The sequence below is a fragment of the Muscardinus avellanarius genome, assembly GCF_963383645.1.
Source record: "Muscardinus avellanarius genome assembly, chromosome: 1".
Lineage (NCBI taxonomy): Eukaryota > Metazoa > Chordata > Mammalia > Rodentia > Gliridae > Muscardinus > Muscardinus avellanarius.
This window is the reverse complement of record NC_137786.1, coordinates 33,850,195-33,870,452: the sequence shown is the minus strand read 5'-3', so window position 1 is coordinate 33,870,452 and position 20,258 is coordinate 33,850,195. Positions and strand designations below refer to the sequence as shown.

The 20,258-nt window shown below is 45.8% G+C and overlaps 1 protein-coding gene across 5 annotated transcripts in view; it reads right to left on the bottom strand.

Moving 5' to 3' along the window:
* EGFLAM (EGF like, fibronectin type III and laminin G domains) overlaps positions 1–20,258 on the bottom strand; it is a gene marked incomplete at both ends in the record, with an annotated part of 177,362 nt that overhangs the window by 69,082 nt on the left and 88,022 nt on the right. For all 5 annotated transcript variants that reach the window (XM_080694810.1, XM_080694811.1, XM_080694812.1 and 2 more), the window contains one exon: positions 9,873–10,039. In XM_080694810.1, the coding sequence (XP_080550936.1) occupies positions 9,873–10,039 (167 nt within the window). The remainder of the gene's footprint in view (positions 1–9,872; positions 10,040–20,258) is intronic.

Sequence of the window (20,258 nt, the reverse complement as noted above, 5' to 3'; positions counted from 1 at the left end):
TATTTCCACCACCAAATCTTCGTGGAAACCTTGTCAAAAATAACTTGACAATATAGGGAAGAAGTTAGCTCTAGGCTTGTATTTAACTCCAATGGTCTATATATCTGCCTTTAGAACAGTACTACACTGTTTCAATTATTGTAGCTTTATATGGTTTGAAATCAGAAAATATACATCTTCTAGCTTTGTTTTTGCTTCGAGATTGTTTTGGGTATCTAGAGTCCATATTCCATATCAGGATAGATTTTTTTCTGAAAAATAAATATATGATAGTTTCACCTAAAAAAAAGAAAAAAATATTCTCTGGTAAGAAAGAAAGCAAAAAGAAATATTGAAATGTTATCTTTAAGACATCAAAAGCTTGGTATCAGACAAATGAAACTGTTATGTGAGATTATCATTTTTAATTTTGGATAAATTGCTATAATACTAGATGTCAACCACTAAGCCAAGCATGGGAGGGAGGGATGGGGAGAGAATGGGGTGGAGATCGGGTGGGGGCTGACTGGGCGATGTGTGCATGTATGTCTACAAAAGTTTGTATCCCACTATGATGTATGAATACAGTGCACCAATAAAATAAAATTTAAAAAAAAAAAAAAAAAAAACAGAGTCTAAGAAACAGTGATCCTAATGGAATACTCTGTCATAGCAAGAAGGGCTCCAGAGGAAAGAACAGAAACGACTGGCCACGACAGGATGAGTATAAAGGAAAGAGAACAAACTGAATGATAAAGAGAAGAAAACAAGGAAGATACTGAGTTCATTTGTGTGTGTGTGTGAATGTGTGTGTATTCATGTGTGTGTATCACTTTAAGAGATTAATGTTTAAGAATTATTGAATGAAATGAATAACGTGACTGCCCTTCCTACAGTCCCTCAGTATCAGTCAACCAACTGAACAAAGGCTACAGTTGAAATTAGAACATGATGAATTACTTTTCTTTGGAAAATTATGCTTTCTTATCATTCATTTTGGAATCTCTTCTCTATCTAGCCAGAGGGGATAAAATATTGGTTTGCTGATTATAAGTAAAAGTATGGTAATGTAACATGTACAAAGGCCTCAGAAGAGTAATTAATAGGTAGCAGGTATTTAAACAGCAGCGTGAATCATTCCCTTTAAAGCCAATAAAGTTGTGCAAATGAACGTTACTCAGATTTACACGCAGCAGGGCATTGGCAAATCAATAGAGCGATTACAGCGGAGCACCCAGAATGTGAAATCACATTTGCAGTTATGTTTATGCACAAACGCACACTTAAAATGCAGGTTTGTCTGGGCTATGAATGAAACAAATGATTTGCACCTCCTTTGGCTCCCTTTTCCGCCTTACATTTTAGAGATTTACAAATCTGTGAAGCTAACCAGTTTCCAGGCCTGTCCCCGGGTCCTGGAGGAAAGCTCAGCCAGGCAACCTCTGTCTCTCTCTTTCTCTCTGCCATTCTCCAGAGATGCGCAGACCTGTTCCAATGCAATCGAGACGCTAGCTTTCCAGGTCCCTTATTTGAGCATATTCATGTGAATATCAAATCTCAGAGATCTCTATCAAAGGAACAACTTCATTATTATGTGCTAATTGATTCCTTCCAAGCTAAGCAAAATTGCTACCAAAGAAGGAACTCCGGAGGTCCCCCGGAAACTCTTAAAACTGGGGGAAGGGACATAAAAGCCAGCAGTAGAGTACAGGGGTCAGTAAGACCAAAGGCAACCTGCTGCCCTCTGGTTTGGTACCTGGCGGACAATCATTTTTATATTTTTAAAGGCTGGGTGAAAAGTCTAAAAAGAATAATTTTGGGATGATGCATGGACACTAAGAAATTCAAACTTTGGTATCCATAAGTAAAATTGTATTGGAACTTAGTCATATACATAATTTTTATTTATTGTCTGTGGCTGTTTATAGCAGATTTGACCTAAAACCCCTAAAATACTTACTACCTTGCCCTTATAGAGAAAAAAACACACTGATCCCTGAGTAGATGATTAATTCTGGGAAGATTAAAGACCAACCAAACAATAAAACAAACTAGAGGCACAATGCTGTAACTTCACGGGCTTTTCTTTTCTTTTTGCCTGAATCTAGGACTGGCTTAAGTGGTGAGAGATGTGGGATTTCACTGTTATCAGAGTCCATTGTGCTTTGTAGTTTTAATTATCTGATGTCTGTCTCTTCACTGCAGTTTTAAAGCTAACCAAGGCACTGAGGGGGTTTGGGAAATGCCAGCTTTCTGTGCACGTTCCCTTCCAACTGATACTTCAGAGACAGCAAATGCAGAGAGGCTTTCTCTAAACTCCCCTTATCTGCCTAAAGGCAGCCTCCAAAAGGAGCCAGATTGTCGTGAATGGCCTCCCTGGGAATCTCATCAACCAGGGAAGATTAAACTCTAGCAGAGAGAGGAGCCTGGAGCTGACACCACACCTAGACAGATGGTCACTGTCACGGTTATCACCTCTTCTCCTAACCACCCATTCTTTTCCAAAAATCACCATTGTCCCCCGAATTGCCTCCATCTTTCTCCCCCCTGAAGGGGGTGCAAATACTTGCAGCTCTAACTGGGTTGTTGGGTATGCATGTTTTTTTTCCTGTGATGCCCCTGTGCATATAATAAAGTCTTGGACCTTTTCTTCTGCTAATCTGCCTGCTCTCCGTCTATGTCAGACTCCATTATAGAGCCTTAGAGGGTAGAGGAACAGCCTCTCCACCAGCTCCGCCAACCACAGCCCACCCTGACAGTTCCATTTGACCCAGCTCACGTGGCTTCCTCCATTCCTCCACTTTTGAAAGAAAAGTTTTTGTTCTTGGACTTATGTTTCTGAATTCTGGGGTTCTAATATCTCCAAGTCTCCAGACCTTCTAAAGTCTTCAGGTCCCAAGAACATAGTTTAGGAAATAGAAAAAAACAAACAAACAAAAAACAGCAAAACCTAGAGAGCTCCTGGTAGCTACCCAGGCTAGTTATACCACCTTTGGGGAATGACATGTGGAAGAAACACCCACCAAGTTCCTCATGTTGAGGAGTGAACAGGTGTCATAACTGCTGTTCCCACGTCCTCAAAATAGTCCTGAGAAGTAGGAGATAGTCCCATCCCAGGCATTGCATTACTGTGCCCACCTTAGAGATGAGGTAACCTAGGTCCAGAGAAAGTCACTTTCCCGAGGGGGTCCCACAGAAAGGTCCTTTAAGCCCACACTCATCCGCCAGATAGTGCTCTAACAACAGACACAGGTGTCTGGGAACAGTAATGAGCCCAGGGATTGGCAAGGACTTTGCACAGTCACTGACTTAACAGGCAACAGGCCACCCGGAATGCACTAGAGGGGTGACAAGTGCTGGCTTTGGGAGTGGTGCTTCCTACCCACCCTGAGGATAAACTGCCACCTGTCTCCTCTCATTTCCCCTCCACTCTCTGCTGCTTCAGGGGCATTGTTACTAAACAGGAATCCTTACTTGCTTCTGGGGATGAAGGAAATCTATGTTGTGGGTTTATGTGACCGCATGCACCCAGGAACCCCAGTACGCTGAAGCTGGTCTCTGGGGAGACAGGCAGGCGATTAAAAGGCAGAGCCCAAAGCTCAGAGCAAAACCAGGAAAAGCCAGACGCACTCGTGGACACTTGGGCGACAAAGGCATAAACAGACACGACCCTCGGCAGCTACACAGGGCAATGCCACTGTGAGCTGTTAGCTACGGAGAAGAAAGGTCAGTGGGCAGAGAGGGTGCAGGAGGGTAGCCTGGGGTCAGATTTATCGTAGAAATTTGATTGGAGCCAGGGTGGGTCTGTCTCAGCTCAGTGGAAGAAGGAGTTTCTGAAACTATAGAAGAAATCAAATTATGGGGTAATTTTTGGCAAAAACCAAACCCAAATAAAACATCTCTCGTATTTCCTCATGCAATCAATCCCTGAGGATCCGAGACCTTAAAGAAGCTTAATGGGACCAGAAGAAAAAGGCGGTATAGAAATATTAAAGCTTACTCTAATGTCAAATAAAAACACAGGAATGAAATTTGGGTTGAGTCTGGAAGCAGATTGAAGGCGTCTCGTTTCGGCACCCCATCCCCATTATATTATATTATATTATAATGAGCACATTATATTCTTTTTTACCACTAGACTCTCTCAAAGGCCTCTTTCCCAGCCTTGCCGCCTTGGGTTTGAATTCGCTAGGTTTGCTTTTTACTACGCTTCCTTCTCCCTACCCTCCTTGTTTCTATTCTATTTACTTTTTCCTCTTTCTGTCCATTTACAATTCTGAGGGGTGGACTTTGCCAGAGGAAAGGCCGCTCTGGCCTGTTGGGTCTCTATGTCCACCTCATCTCCCACCCTGAACCTCTCAGGCAGCAGCAGCAGGAGTCCCTGGGCCTCCGAAGCCGTCCCAGGCTCTTGGCCGGAGCCCTGCTCTTTCACCCATGTGCGCAGCCCATATTTATGGAGAGCCGGCTCTGTAGAGGGTGCTGGGGATGCTCAGTGGGGACAAGTCGCTCCAGCTGTAATAGAGAGCTCATCCCCAGGGGCTGTACACATAACCAAAGGTACAAACCGGTTCCAGGCAGGCAGCAAGAGCGCTGCTGTGGAGAAGACAAGACAAAGCAGGGTGATGGAGTTAGTAGAGCCATGTCTGAGAAAAGTGACCTGTACCTGTAGCCTCAGAGAGGACAGGAGGGGCGGTCACCAGCACAGAAAGATCCGGAGACAGACCTTCAAGCAGAGGAAATAGTGGTGCAGAAGCCCGAGGCCTGAGGCTTTCCCTAGGAACAGAAAGAACACTTTCTACAGAGGACTGCCCTGGGGATGTCAAACCTGCAGTAGTAAACAAATTATTGATTCTTTCTCTGCCCAGATCATGAAGATTGAACACTAGAAATTAAATGGCTTGGGGTGGTAGGACCAAGTTTCATTCTCAGGGAAAATTATATAATCCTACAGTCGAAGCTCCTTTGTCTTTGGGAAAAATAATGATATGTGATTTTATTTTATTTTACTTTACGTACTGGGGATGAAACCCAGGGCCATTCTACCTCCAAACTACGCCTACAACCCTAATTTTTATACGTTATTTTGAAACAAGGTCTCACTGAGTTGCAAAGCATCTCCCTAAGTAGCTGAGGCTGGCCACAAACTGTGATCCTCCTGTCTCAGCCTCCCAAATGCTGGGATTATAAGCATGCACTACCACGCCTGGCTTGTGACTATTTATTTATGTATTTACTCATTTATTTATTGGCACTGGATTTACCTTTGAGCTAAATCTCCCAGTCCTATTTTATTTTTTATTTTGAAACAGGGTCTTGTTAGGTGGCCAAGGCTTCTCTAAGTTGATGAGACTGGCCTCGAACCTGTGTCTGTCTCAGCCTCCCAAGTACAGGGTCATAGGTATGTGCCACCATGACCGTCCACATGACTCTTTTATTCCTTCATTTCTACAGCCTGCTGTTCCTGTCCCTTTTACGGCCCCTGTGCTCCCAGGCCGAGTTAATCTTGAATCTCGGTGAGTGGCCAACCAACAGATGCGGTGAAAAAAGACGTACAAAGCCCCCAGTTCTGCTTAATTGACAAGATCAAAGGCTCATTATAATGTTTTTTATGTTTCTTTGCAGGAAAAAAAAAAGCAGATGGAGGTAAGGAATAACAGATCATATTTTGAGTCTTCTTTTAATTCCTCATAGAAACAAAATACCTTCGGAATTGTGTGGAAAATCTCCCTGGAGAGGACGGAAGTCAATACAAGGCAGTGTTGAAAATTATTCAGGGTTACCCAAATCATTCTATTTCTCATTAGAGGGCAGGGCAGGAAAGGTTTGATTATTATTTTTTCCTTTCCTGTTCTACTTGTGATTTTGTGCAGCTGAGACGTGACACGGGCTTTGCTTAAACCTCGCAACACTCCAGTGGTATCACCGAAACCCCCCTTGTCCTCTGGCTGGCTGGGCAGCAGTTAAGGAAAATGCTATCTCTGGTCTTCATCAGCCACCCGCACGGCGGTAACAGATATCTTCCAACTGTCCCATTAAGCCACTGGGTTACCAACACAGTCTGGCCTTCACGGGCCCAGTAGGAAATGTGTCCCTAGTTAGTAGGGCTGAAGTGTTATCTATCTCCTGTTTATTTTAGGCCTGACCTCATCCTCTTTTGTATGGATCTAAGGGCGTGCATGGGACACTCCGACTCCTGGGTGTCCATGGACTTTCTGTTCTGAAGTTGGCTCTTGAGGAAGAAAAGTGAGCATCAAATCAAACATTCACCTAGGCGAGGAGGGAGCGGGGAGGGCCAACAGGTAGAAAGAGTTCAGGTCTCCAGGTCTCACCCTGCATTCAGGGCGCTGTGCACAAAACTCAATGCCTGGGGCCAACCAGTGAGTGGGGCTGTGGGCTACAATCTGCCAGGGCTGTCCCATACACTCAGGTCGACTTTCTGCCTTCATGTATGTTTTAACTCATATCACTGTATGTTGTAATATAACTTGCAGGTCGTAGGAAAAAACTCACTCGTAGGATTTCATCTGTGCTGCCCCAGCCTCCTCAGTGCAGAGAGTCTACACGGTCCCTGTCCTTCCTGGGACTGCTGATCTTACATTCTCATGCAACTTTGCATTAGAAGAAGAATAAACTTCTTAGTTTGAATTGCACACAGGGAAGTAAGCTTTGCAGTCAGCCAAACCCCACTTCAAATCCTGCCTTTATAATTACCAGTCGTGGCTAAATATATAAACTTTCAAAGACTCAACTTTTTTAATGGGTGAAAAGAATATACTATTCCCCCAAGGAGGGTTTCCTTTTGGTGAAGACTAACTGGATTTTGTGGGAAAGTGCTAAGCACAGTCCCTGGCTCATGGCAAATGGCCTTCGCCAATGACAGCTCTGAGCCTTCAAACTTATTATACTTCTGACACTGCTATCTGGTAATCGGATGGTTTTACATATGGGAAAATGTGTTTGGAAGCCAAATAATAGAAATATGAATGTGAGTCAGAATAAAGAGTTTTTAAAACAGGAGAAATGATGAGGAAAACCATGGTTAAAATACCAGCTATAGCTCATTCTTATTTATTCATGAAACAGGTCATCTATAAACCGTACTCTTGCTATTCTACTTTGAAACCATATATACCTAAAAGCAGAAAAGTCATATTTAACAATATCTTATAACTGAGAGTTTTCAATGAGTTGGCTTGGCTTTGTCCATCTCCCTTGCACACGATTTCTTAGAAATTTTATTTCACATAGATACCAATTATAATAAAATGTGACATATCTGTAAAGTACCTTTACATACCTTATTCTGCTTAATCCATAAAACTGAGACCCAGCAATGGAAAAATAATGATCAGAAACTCCAAGACCAGACCAGAACAGTGTTTCAGTTAAAAAAGAAAAAAAATATAAGGAATATCTCTACCCCCCAGTCCCTTCTTGATCACAGTACCCTCACCACATCCAAGGTCAAGGCCAGCATGAGTTGGTAGGTCCCACCCATCTTTCTTCTTCTTAACTCTATGGATAAAGAGATCCTGAGCTGGGCATGGTGGCACACACTTGTAATCCCAGCATTTGGGAGGTGGAGACAGGAGGATCATGGTTCGCAGACAGCCTCAGCTACTTAGTGAGGCCCTGTTTTAAAATAAAGAATAAAAAATAGGGCAGGGGTATAACTCAGAGGTCGAATGACCCTGGGTTCCATCCCAGACCCACAATAAAATAAGATAAGATAAAACTCTAAAAAATAGGGCCTTTTAGTGTCACTTGGAGTTCAAATTCCCCTGGGTTGCATCCCCAGTACTGCTAGAGAGAGAGAGAGAGAGAGAGAGAGAGAGAGAGAGAGAGAGAGAGAGAGAGAGAGAGAGAGAGAGAGAGAGAGAGATCCTGAGGGATACATAGAAAGAGGCAAGCATGGAGCCTTTGCACGAGAGCTCAGAGTCTGGGGCAGGCTGGGTGGAATGGCTCAGAACACAGTGCAGACTCAGTGTCTAACAGGAAAGACAACTAAGTATTTCAAAGTACTGTCATCCTCTAATTCCTGTTGCCCCAATTTTTGGACACACATCACAAAATTCAAACAAAGATGATAAAACAGATCTCATTTAGCAAACACTGAAGAAGAGCTGGGCATAGTGGTTCACACCTGTAATCCTAGTACTTGGGAGGCTGAGACAGGAAGACTGCAGGTTTGAGACTACCCTCAAAAACTTAGCAAGAGCCAGGCGTGGTGGTGCAGGCTTGTAATCCCAGTACTTGGGAGGCTGAGACAGGAGGATTTCGGTTCAAGGACAGCCTCAGCTACGTAGTGAGGCCCTTTGCAACTCAGTGAGACCCTGTTTCAACATAAGGAATAAAAAATAGGGTTGGAGGTATAGCTCAGAGGTAGAATGCCCCTGGGTTCCATCCCCAGTACCACACACAACCCCCCCCCAAAAAAAAATCTTAGCAAGACTCTGTTGCAAAAAAATAAATATATATATATTTTTTTTACATTTTGAGGTGTAGCTCAGAGGTAGAATGCTGCCCCTGGGCTCAATCCCTAGCGCCACACAGAAAGAAATAGAGAAAAAAAAAAAGGACAGAAAGAAAGAAGAAAGAAAGAAAAGAAGGAAGGTTGTGATTAAAGCAAAATGATGAACAATTCTTCTAAAAAGAAGGTTCTTCATCCCTTGGTATATTCTAGGAGTTTTAGCTTCTAAATTCTGAAGAAGAGGGAAATGGTTTCTGGCTGATCATAGTTATAGGGTGTGTGTGTGTGTGTGTGTGTGTTTGTGTGTGTGTGTTGGAAGTGTGGCCTCAACATAAGCCCCCACAATTCAGTTTGAAGAAAAAGATCTACTATTTAAACATAGAAGGTGAGGGTTGTTTTCAGAAGAACTAACATTCTTGTAGAACCTGGTGAATCTCTACCCTGGAAGCAGCCCTAGGTTTGGAAATCAGCTGTGTGGGTGTTTCATAATGAGACAGGAGGAGTTTATTTGGAGCCACTGATCAATAAAAATAGGGCTTCGTGTTGGCCAATGGCCAACCAACTACCAGTGCAGGGCTTCTTGCCCAAGAGCTCCTTTCTTGGCTAAAGAGGACCTGAGGGGGCGTCAAAGCTCCTGGAGGACTTCATGGGCCAAACTGAGAAGATTAGAGTCATCAGACCAAAAGTTCCAGGTAATCCGGTCCTAGGTGTAGTGATTCCACGCCCAACATACACAGATTTCTAGGCTGAGCTGGGCTTGGCAAGGCGATTTAAGCCTTTCCCAATGGAAGTATGACTTTTGATACCATGTGGCAGCCTTTTAAATCTCAGACCAGAGATAGAATCTGACTTCTAAGAAAATTCTCAGTTGATTTGATAAACATTGGCCCAAGCTTCCTTCAGGTCCCGGGAGAGGCACCATGACATCTTCCACCATCAGGACCCCCCAAGCTACATGCTAGTATTTTAATGACTTCTTTGATACCCAGACAATCATTCAGAAAAGGGCAACATGTTTTGAGCATCCTTGATTTGCAGGTGAACACCAGCCTTGACAAGTCTGGGGGCTTAGTTTTTCCTCCTGTGGTTCTAAGATGAACTTGTTTTCTCAGAAGTTGAGAAGTGGGAAGGCAGACTGCACCTCGCTTTGCTACATGGTCTGTTCTGTGACCTCAAACTCCCCAAGGATGATGCAAAAATAAACCTTCCACTGACCTCCTAGACATAAAAATAGCCTGTGTCCCTGTTGAGAACTTAACTTCCAAAGGGCCGAGAGAACTGTAAGAGGAAGCCTGAAGATAGCCCCATCCCAGGCTGTCCTGCAGGGCGCCAAGAAACCCCAAAGCAAGCGAGGCCCTGAGAAGCAACCCCCGGAGCAACGCAGCCACAGGTGTCCTTCCTTAAGAGGAACCACGGTACTCACCCAGGGTGCGGATGGGGTCGCTGGGCCAGCTGCGTGGGCTGGGGCCATAGGAATTCATGGCCCTCACGGCAAACTGGTACTTGGTATCTGGATCCAGGCCCTTGATAACCATGGAGTCCATCTGGATCTGCTCTTGGATTGAGGTCCAACTCTTGTCAAGATCTGGCCTTTATTGATTAAAAAATAAAAAGAAGCAATAGTTCAGAAGTGCCGGAGGCAAGGGAAGCTAGCTGGCTGTGTACACGAACAGCATTTGAACTCTGGAAACAACTCTCATAAAAATGAGTTACCATATCCTATCTGAAAGCGGTCCTGGTTTTAAACCACAGGTCATCATCTGTAAGTCCCTGCCAATAAAAGCAAGTAGATCATTTTTAGGGCCAGGTCTAAGCAGCGTTTGGAGGCCATCTGCTTTTGCTTGACAGGCTTGAATACAATAACAAGACCCCCACACAGGAGAGTTCATTTCTAAGAATGCTGCTTTCCAGATGTTTCATAAGCAAGCCCCCCATCGGCCCCCCAGTCCCATTCCCAGAGGTCAGGCAAGTACAGATTCCATTAATTCACTAATAAACAAATATAAGTTTTATAGGGTGACTAATTGTATGAATTATCATGGGAAAGCCCAAGAAGAATCTGTTCATAGACATTCTTACTCTTCACAAATCATGCATCTGTGCCAACCTGCCACATGTTCACATGTTTTTCCAAGGACCCCTAGAGAAGACAGGCCTTCACTTAGCGTTTCCCCCTGGGAGGCAGCCTACAGAAGAGCATAATCTCTGGGGTTGAACAGAGCCAAGTTCGAGTCCTAGCTCTGTCACTTGCTAGTAGTAACTTCTTTAGGTCTCAGTTTTCTCATCTATGAAATGGGGATGATAAAGGGACCTAAGAGGGCTGTAATAAAATTAGATGAGATTAAAAATTAAATGAGTTTTTTTTGTTTGTTTTGGTTGGACTGGGGTTCCTGGAAACCCTTCTACCTCGAGGCTACACCCCCAGACCTATTTTTATAGTTTTGTGGGGTTTTTTTGAAACAGGGTCTCTTAAGCCAGCGAGTCTGGCTTTGAAACAGCACAATCCTCCTGTCTCCACCTCCCAAGCACAGGAATCACAAGTGTGCACCACCACACCCGGCTAAATGAGATTTTAAAAGCTTAAAAGAGCCTCAGGACAGTGCCTGTAGCCCTGAGAGCTGGTGGCAACAGCAGCCTTCTTATTCTATACTTATGGGCTGTCAGGCACTGTCACTGGCACTGTCAGGTGGCCAGTCAGCACTTGGACTGTGGCTAATCTGAATTGAGATATACTTTAAGAGTAAAAGATACACTGAGTTTTAAAGGAAACCAAAGAACATAAAATGTCTCAGTGATAATTTTCATATTGGATGTGTGTTAGAATGATACCATTTTGGACACTGTGGGCTAAAATAGTTCATTTTATCTATTTACTTTGTGGCACTGGGGGTTGAACCCAGAGGCATTCTACTTTCTAGATACATCCCAGCACAATTTTATTTCTTACTTGGAAACAAGGTCTCGGTAGGTTGATGAGAGTCTCACCACAGTTTAAGGCTGTTCTCAAACCTGTGATCCTCCTGCCTCAGTCTCCCAAGGACTGGGATTACAGGCCTGCTCCACCACGCCTGGCTTAAAAAAGTTTATTAAATTTAATTTCACCTGTTTCTTATTATATTTCTAATAATAACAGTGAGAAAACAAATTTTGATACAGGCTTGCACTGGATCTCTACTGGCTAGCACTGCTCTGTCCGGGTGCTCTAAGGAGAAAGAGGACCATCAAGGGGAGGTGGGTGAGGGAGGAATAAAAACTATAAGACAAAAGTTGGAAATGACAGGCCTGGCCTGGCCCAGATGTGGATGAACCGCTGAGCTGGGGGGCTTGTGTTTAGAGAATTGGACCTACCACTTACCCAGTGCTACCAAAGCACCAAGCAATGTTTTAAGACCTTAACTCCATTACTTCCCACAGCTACCCTATGCAGAAACACTAGGTTAAACATCCTTCCATTTCTGTCCTTGTCTTAATGCAAAGGAGGAAACAAAGTCACCGACAGAGGAAGTAACTGTCCCAGGGTCATATGCTGAGAAATGGCAAGGCTACTTGGCTTTGATAAAGAAGATTCTGCATGGTGGTAGACACCTGTATTCTCAGTACTTGGGAGACTAAACCAGGAGGATCCCAGGTTCTATGCCAGTGTCAGCAATTTAGTGAGACCTGTTTCAAAAATAAATAAAAAATAAAAAAAATAAAAAGGCCTGGGGGGGTGTAGTTTGGAGGTAGAGTGCCCCTGGGTTCAATTCCCAATAGTACGTGCACACACAAACACACACACACATGCACACGCACACACACACTTTGACATTACATAAAACTATGGTGTGATGGGCTATTTTCCCTCCTTTAGTTTGTTCCCTTTCAGTTGTTCTATTGTTAAACACTTCTGTTTACATATATTTAGAGAGACAGAAGCAGAAAAGGTTGATGTTTGTCCTTTGTAAACAACTTACCAGGCTAGGAAATGAAGGCTTATGCTAAGAGGAGATGCCTGGATGAATCAGAGATATCTTTACTGTGTTCTCACTTGGTATTACATTAGCAGGGATTATTGAAAGTCCAGTGACTAGACAGGCCTCACAAGCATTCCCACAGGGGGGAGGGGAGTAAAAGTAGAGTTCACCACGCATACCCACTGGAGGAGGGAGGGCTGATTTCTCTTTCCCGATATCTTTCCTAAAGATGGATTTCTCCTGTAAACTAACTTTATCATCAAAGAGAAAACCTTGGTAAGCCAAAGGAAACACATTTACAAACTCAAATTAGAACAGAATCACCTCCCCGAGGAAAGCCACAGGGTAAAGTCCGAAAAGATGGGCTCTTAGATAAAACTCTCCTCTCATCCTTTGCTAAGCTTCCCTTGCGATGTTTGTGGAGGAAATAACCCATATCTGTTTCACAGTGTGCTGCTGTTTACCCCGGGCTACCTGCAAAGATCTGCAACAATCTTCATGTACACATTACAGTAAAAAAAAAAAAAAAGAAAGAGTATTTTGTTTGTTGTTCATTTAATGCAGAAAACTCTATTTTCAGTAAACAAGAGATTGAAATTATTAACATTCAATTCCACTACAGAGAATGAGAGAGGAAGAGAGGACAACTCTCGCAGATTAAACATCAGTTCAAAACCTCTCACATTTTGCCTGTGATTTTTTTCCTGGGTTTTCCATCTGAGTGTTTTTAGAGTCTTTGAGGTACAAAAGTGCAAAGGTGAGGTTGAGAGAAAGATAACCAGGCAAAGGCATTGTCTTGAATCATCCTCAACAGTCATCCTTGAACCATCCTCAACAATCATTCCTTGTCTTTTTTTTTTTTTTTTTGTGACACTGGGGGTGGAATCCAGGGTCTTTCTACCTCCAGGCTACACTCCCAGACCTATATTATACCTTATTTGGAAACAGGGTCTCATTAAGTTGCTGAGAGCCTCACTAAGTAGCTGAGGCTGGCTTCAAACCTGTGAGATGTTCCTATCTCAGCCTCCCAAACTGCGGGCCTCCTCCTAAGGGCGGGGATTACAAGCACCACCACACCCGACTGCAACAATAGCTGCTGCTGCTTCTTCTTCTTCTCCTTCTTCTTTCTTCTTCTTCTTCTTCTTCTTCTTCTTCTTCTTCTTCTTCTTCTTCTTCTTCTTCTTCTTCTTCTTCTTCTTCCTCCTCCTCCTCCTCCTCCTCGTCCTCCTCGTCCTCCTCCTCCCCCCCCCCTCCTCCTCCTCCTCTTCTACTGGGGTTCCTGGAAACCTTTCTACCTCTGGGCTACACTCCCAGACCTACTTTATAATTTTTTATTTGGAAACAGGGTCTCATAAGCCAGTGTGGCTGGCTTTGAACCTGCGCGATCCTCCTGTCTCCGGTGCGCCAACACGCCCAGCTGCAATAATATTTTCTTAAAATCCAATTTGACAACTCAATCAAGACAAACTCACTGCTTCATTGTGGTGGGAAGATGAACTTATCACTGGCAACGCCTGGTTATCAGGGCTGGCTGGAATCTTGGAGATCATTTGGTGCAAGTGTCTGAGGCTTTCCAGCATTATATTCAAGAACTTCTACGTGAGCACTTATTTCATTTTTCTAGGTACCAGAACCTTAGCTTTTATCAGATTCTCAAAGATAATCATGATCTCAAAAGCATTAAACAAGTTTAGTCTTGATGTGGACACAAAAAGAAAGTAATTTACCTAAAGCCACAGAAACTTTGGGTGGGATACTTTCTGTTTTATCCCTTTTCTTGTGGTATTATTATTCTGAACACCTTGCCCTTTGCCAATCACAATATTAGTTGTTATGGTTGGGGAATACATGTTATTGTTTGGGGAACTGTTCCTGGGGAGCTCTGTTTGGCTCTTGGAGACAATTCCCATAAACCACAGGTTCTTGTCCAGACTTAGGACAGATGTACACTAACTAGTCCAGACTCTTGGGGAGGTTTAAATGAGTTTATTAGTACAAAGATAAAAATATAGGTTGTAACTGTTAGGGCACCATTAGAAAGAAGAAAGGATAGAACTTAGAGTAAAACTCTCTGCAAAATGACATAGTGGGATGACCCGAAACAAAGTCACCAAAGATTCCTGGACACAGAGTATCTTTATAACCAGTCTTCTAACTGGCTAGATCTAGATCTCCATGGCAGGTCCTTTGATATGTAGATGACCTGCTCTGTCTCCAGCCCTACACTCCAAAAGGTAGTGCATTGCTTGTCTGGAGTCTGGGATTTCCCCACATCCTTGAGGAAGTTTGTCTCTCTTTAGAAATGTAAAAAGGCCCTAGGCTTCTATTCTCTTGCTTATTACCCTTGGCACCTGGAGATCTGCAGCCTTTTCCTTGAAGCTCTTGGCTTCTTTTACTACCAAAGATATATTTTGAATATTGGACATATCTTCCAATACTGGTACATTAATACATTTTGGAACCTCTTCTCAATACTGGCATATTAGTGAATAATCATTTTTTCTTCTACCATCAAATCTGCTACTTTAGACTAGTTAACTGGCAAATGATTCATGATTGTCAACCTGGAGTCCATAATAGAAGTTATATTCTGGGAGGCTCCTAGGAAGTAAAAACATGGTTCATTCAAAGGAAGTTCATAATTGAATTAGGGAAATATATGGATCAGTGCAAAACTAGAACATGTAAGAATCAGGAGAAAGCATGAAACAGCATTATTCAAGAGCTACATCTGAATGGCTCAATGTGAACTGAACTCCTAAGGAAAGTCTGTCAGGATCCAGAAGAACTTAAGTTAAAATCTGAATGTATTTGGATTTAGAATTGAATTTAAAAGGAACTGAGTGAAGAATCCTTGATCGAAGAGGAGACCAGAGCAACACCAGCTGTGTATGGTGTGAATACATGTGACATATCAAGTGGGGCAAATAATATGAGTCCATCCCTGATACGAATGGCCAATTCATCTAAACCAAAGGATGTTGTAATACGTTAAGACATTAGCCATTAGTAGGTAAGTGTTAAGTTGGGTCCTGCACTCATGTGACTTTGTGTCACATGACCTCTGCAGGGCAAGGGAGGGGCTGAAACCCCCGCGAGAATTGGGCGTTCCCGCGAGTAAACCCTCATCTCGCGAGATGCATACCTTGAAAAGGAGAGCCCGCGTCCTCAAGCTTCGGACAGGCGCGCGGGCCCCACGGTGCCTCGCCCTGATCCCCGGGAGAGCCGTGCCATTAAAACTTTACATGCCACGTGTACCGGACCTCTCTCGTGTTTTTCACACTCCGCCGTACTCACTTATTTTTATTTTACTCGCATTTAATTTTTTATTTTACTTATCATTTGGTGCCGAACCGGGAGAACTCTTGGGTCCCTCCCCATTTTTTTCCTTTTTTTTTTTTTTTCTGTTTTCTCTTTTTATTTTTACTCTCTTTTTGAGCCCCGGACTCTCCGACCCGCCAGCAGCTCGACTGTGAGGTCCCACACCAGTGCTCCACTTGCAGGCGTTGCTCCCACCACTGCCGCCGCTGCCGCCCCGTGCCTGCCTGGACCGTAAGCCTTCTTCCCCAGCCCCGTGCTCTTCGGGAGAGCCGGCGGCCTTCTTCCCACCCCGGGCTCTGCTGAGAGTCCGTGGCCATCTTTCCAGCCCCGAGCTCTGCTGAGAGCTCACGGCTATCTTTCCGGCCCCGCACTCTGCTGAGAGCCGGTGGCCATCTTTCTGATCCCGCACTCTGCTGAGAGTCTGCGGCCATCATTCCAGCCCTGCGCTCTGCTGAGAGCCAGTGGCCATCTTTTTCTGCCCACGTGCTCTCTTCTGGAGCGCCGATAGCAATCTTCCACTGCCACTGCGGCCACAGCCACCACTGCCGGGGCGTGCAGGCTCCGCCGGCCGCCAGGCTGCCAGTTCCACCCGCCCGGAGCCAGACTCCTTGGGTGATGCTGGCACCTGCTCTGCTCCTGCCTGCCGCTTGGACCTCCTAAAACCGCCGTTCCCGCCTGCCCACGCTGCCCGCCGCTGGAATGGGACCGTGTCGCCCGCGGACTGCACCACACCGCGCGCCTATGTCTTCTCCGCGCCTGGCGTTGCTTAGACCCACCTACCAGGGCCGCCTGCCTCCTCCATCTAGGTGGCCGCCACTCTGCTAAACAGCCCCCAGCCCGCCAAGTCCAGCCCGCGCTCCAGCTGGTTCCTCCACTCGGACTCGCGCCCTGGCGCCCTTCACCCTGTGCCTGCCCACCCCTGCTGCCTGGGCCTGGCCATTCCGGTAAGCAGCCACATGGAATTACTAGGGGGGGGGGGGTCGCCAGCTTTGGCCCGCCATCTTGGACACGTGGAATCACTGGGGGGCCGCCATCTTGGCCCCACCATCTTTAACCCCTCCCACCTCATGGCCTCACTGGAGGCCTCGCCATCCTTAACCCCTCCCACCTCATGGCCTCACTGGAGGCCTCGACATCCTTAACCCCTCCCACCTCATGGCCTCACTGGAGGCCTCGCCATCCTTAACCCCTCCCACCTCATGGCCTCACTGGAGGCCTCGCCATCTTTAACCCCTCCCACCTCATGGCCTCACTGGAGGCCTCACATTCTTTAATCCCTCCCACTTTCCACTCCTAACCAATCCTAGGAGTCGGCGGCCATCTTTCTGGCCCGAGCCAGGCAGCTTGGCACTTGCTCTGCCTGCCAACCGCCTGCGCGGGCCAGGACCTCTGCCTGCCGCTTGGACCTCCTAAAGCACCGTTCCAGCTTGGTTCTCCGGTCACCGCCGGGACCTCTGGCCGGTTTGCCCCACCCGCCCCGAGCCAGGCTCACTGGCGGTGCTCCTCGGGGCCCAGCCTCAGCGTCTGGCGCGTGCCTGGAAGCCATTTTGTCTCCACGCCGCGGGCCCGGCAAGCCACGCCGCCTGCGCGCCCCCACTGATCCCACCAGCCGCCAGTGCCGTCCACACCAGCCACCGGCATCCGCGCGCCCTGGCTCCACCGCGCCCCCAGCAGCTTCTCAGCGCTTCTGTCACAGCCAGCGCTGGCCGACAACACTATACTCCGGTAAACTGCCTCCTTCCCTTGGTTAGCGGGTTCCGGACTTGGGTCTTCCGGTTCACTGGGACCTAAAAATCCAAGCGCTTGGTGACCCATTGTCCCCCGGTCCACTGGGACCACGCTGCGAATGACCAGGTCATCCTCCGGTTTTGAGAAGGAATGAAGACGTTCTTCCCTATCTCTTAACCTCTGTTTCCGAACGATTGAGCAGGGAAATCGGGGACGCCCATTTCCTGTTCTTCGTTTCCGCCCGCGAACCAATTATGGGGAGTCGAACCTTTATACTAGCAGATGCCCTGAGAGCCTGTCTGCCTTGATACGAGTTGGGAAATAGGTTGCGGTGGCCCAGGAATAGTTAGGAACTTTTATAAGCGGTCTGGTATCCCTCCAAATGCTCTCCCCCATCAGCTTCCATTTATTTTCCCGCCAGCTGCCATTTTGTGATGGCGCGTAGTCACTGCATGGTGATGTCACAGTCGCCATCTTGGCCCGCGCCAGACTGCAATTTTGCTGGGCGGCCCGCGTGGGCGCGCCCTAGGTGCTGTGGGAAACGCCGGGGCTGGGGCGACACCCTCTGCCCGTGGGGAGTCTGCGTTGCCATTCTTGCCGGACACCAGCCCCGGGACACGCTCTTTGTAAATATAGGTCCGTCACAGCTGACAGAACCTTAACATAGCATCTAAGTTTTAATTCCAGAGAGAAACAGGCGGAAATGGAGCATACACTCCGACTTTGCCAAAAAGCAGATCCCTGGTAGCTGCCCTTTGGCTGGCGGTGGCGGCTCAGTCCCCTGGAGCGCCACCTAGGTGTGGAGGACTGCAACAACAACTACCTCCAGGAGCCTGCCTCAAGTGGGGCAAAGCCACGCCTACCAATCAGACTGCTCGGCGTGTGGCCAGGAGGGCCACTGGAACAGTGCCCTTGGAAAAGGGTGAGCCCCAGGTGCCTCAACACAGGGGGAGCACCTTTCCAGACCAGGCCCCGCCGCTGGCCCTACTCAGCCTGGCTGAAGACTGATGGCTCCTGGATCCCTCAACCTCCATCCTCTTTGCTAGCTCAGGGTAGCTCTCCAGGTACTGAGTAAGCCAGTCTCCTTTTTGGTCGCCTGCTCAATCTCATGATTTGTTTTTTTCTTTAATAGCCCTTGCCTGTTCAAGCCTCCTCAAACACACATCACTAAGCTGTCCAGGGTAACCTCCAATTTGCACTGCAGCTATGCACCCACCTGCACCCCTTCTGGGGGACTGGACTCCCAACTCCTCCCGGCCTGGGGCCCCTGACGACGCCCCTTGACAGCAGGAAGAAGCTAGAGGGTCCAACGTCATCCATTATCCCTACCATCAAAAGGCCGGAATGTTAAGTTGGGTCCTGCACTCATGTGACTTTGTGTCACGTGACCTCTGCAGGGCAAGGGAGGGGCTGAAACCCCCGCGAGAATTGGGCGTTCCCGCGAGTAAACCCTCATCTCGCGAGATGCATACCTTGAAAAGGAGAGCCCGCGTCCTCAAGCTTCGGACAGGCGCGCGGGCCCCACGGTGCCTCGCCCTGATCCCCGGGAGAGCCGTGCCATTAAAACTTTACATGCCACGTGTACCGGACCTCTCTCGTGTTTTTCACACTCCGCCGTACTCACTTATTTTTATTTTACTCGCATTTAATTTTTTATTTTACTTATCAGTAAGTAGGTATGGTGCCCCTTGGCATATATGCATAGCCAAGGCTTTCCTTGACTTACCTATGGCTTATTGACTTCTACTCAACCATCTTGACAAATTCACCAATGAGACACGTTTGTTCTCACCAGTTGAGCAAATGGAGTATCAAGATGCGACTGTGCTGGGTGTGGCGGCACATGCCTACAGGAGCACTTGGGAGGATGAAACAAGAGGATCACAGGTTCCAGGCCAGCCTCAGCAACTTAGGGAGACACTGATTAAAAAAAAAAAAAAAAAAAAAAAAAAGGAGGGAAATAGCTCAGAGATAGAATGACCCTGGTAAAACACACACATGCACGCACACACACCGACTGTGTTTATTCCCAAGCCTACTTATTATTTTTGTGTTTGTTATTATGATTGTTATTTAATATTACATAAACCAGTGAAATATGAGAGTGTAAAAAATAAGTGGTAGCTACGTAAATTGCTTTTGGAATGCATAATAAAGCTGAACCACTAAGAAAATTACTTGCTTTTGAAGTAGGTAAAAGACAATTTCAAAAGATGGTAAAACTCAAGAACTCTGCACTCCATTTTGCAAGTGATTACATTTTTTGGTCCATACAGGTGAGACCTTCTAGGTGTGGCTTGTGCAAAAATATCAATGGGGCACCCCAATCATGGACGTGGGTAGAACCTTAGTTCTACATTAACAAAGTGGTGAGCTGATGTGCATTTATAGAATTTATATTAAACTTAGCATTTAGGTATTGCACATCATTTAAAAAATATGATTTTTGATTTCTGACAAAAAATTTAATTCTCACCAACAATTCCAACAGGTTCTCACCTAATATTGGAATCAACAATTCCAATATAAGGTTAGGATTTTCAAGGAAAGTGAGCAGTTAAGTATATAAACTCATGCACACCCAAGATAAATGGGTACCTATGTGCGAGTTACACCCTCTTGTCATTCTTCAGTATCCTTCTCAGGCTCAGTATTCTTCTCAGGATGGAATCATACCCAAAACCAAACACAAAATCATACTCCAAAACACCTTGAAAGACCTTAATTAAATTCTGCGAGAAAACAAGAAAGACTAATTATAGTTTTTGGAAGTTCTGTTTCTAAGTAAGTATTAAAAATATTTAATG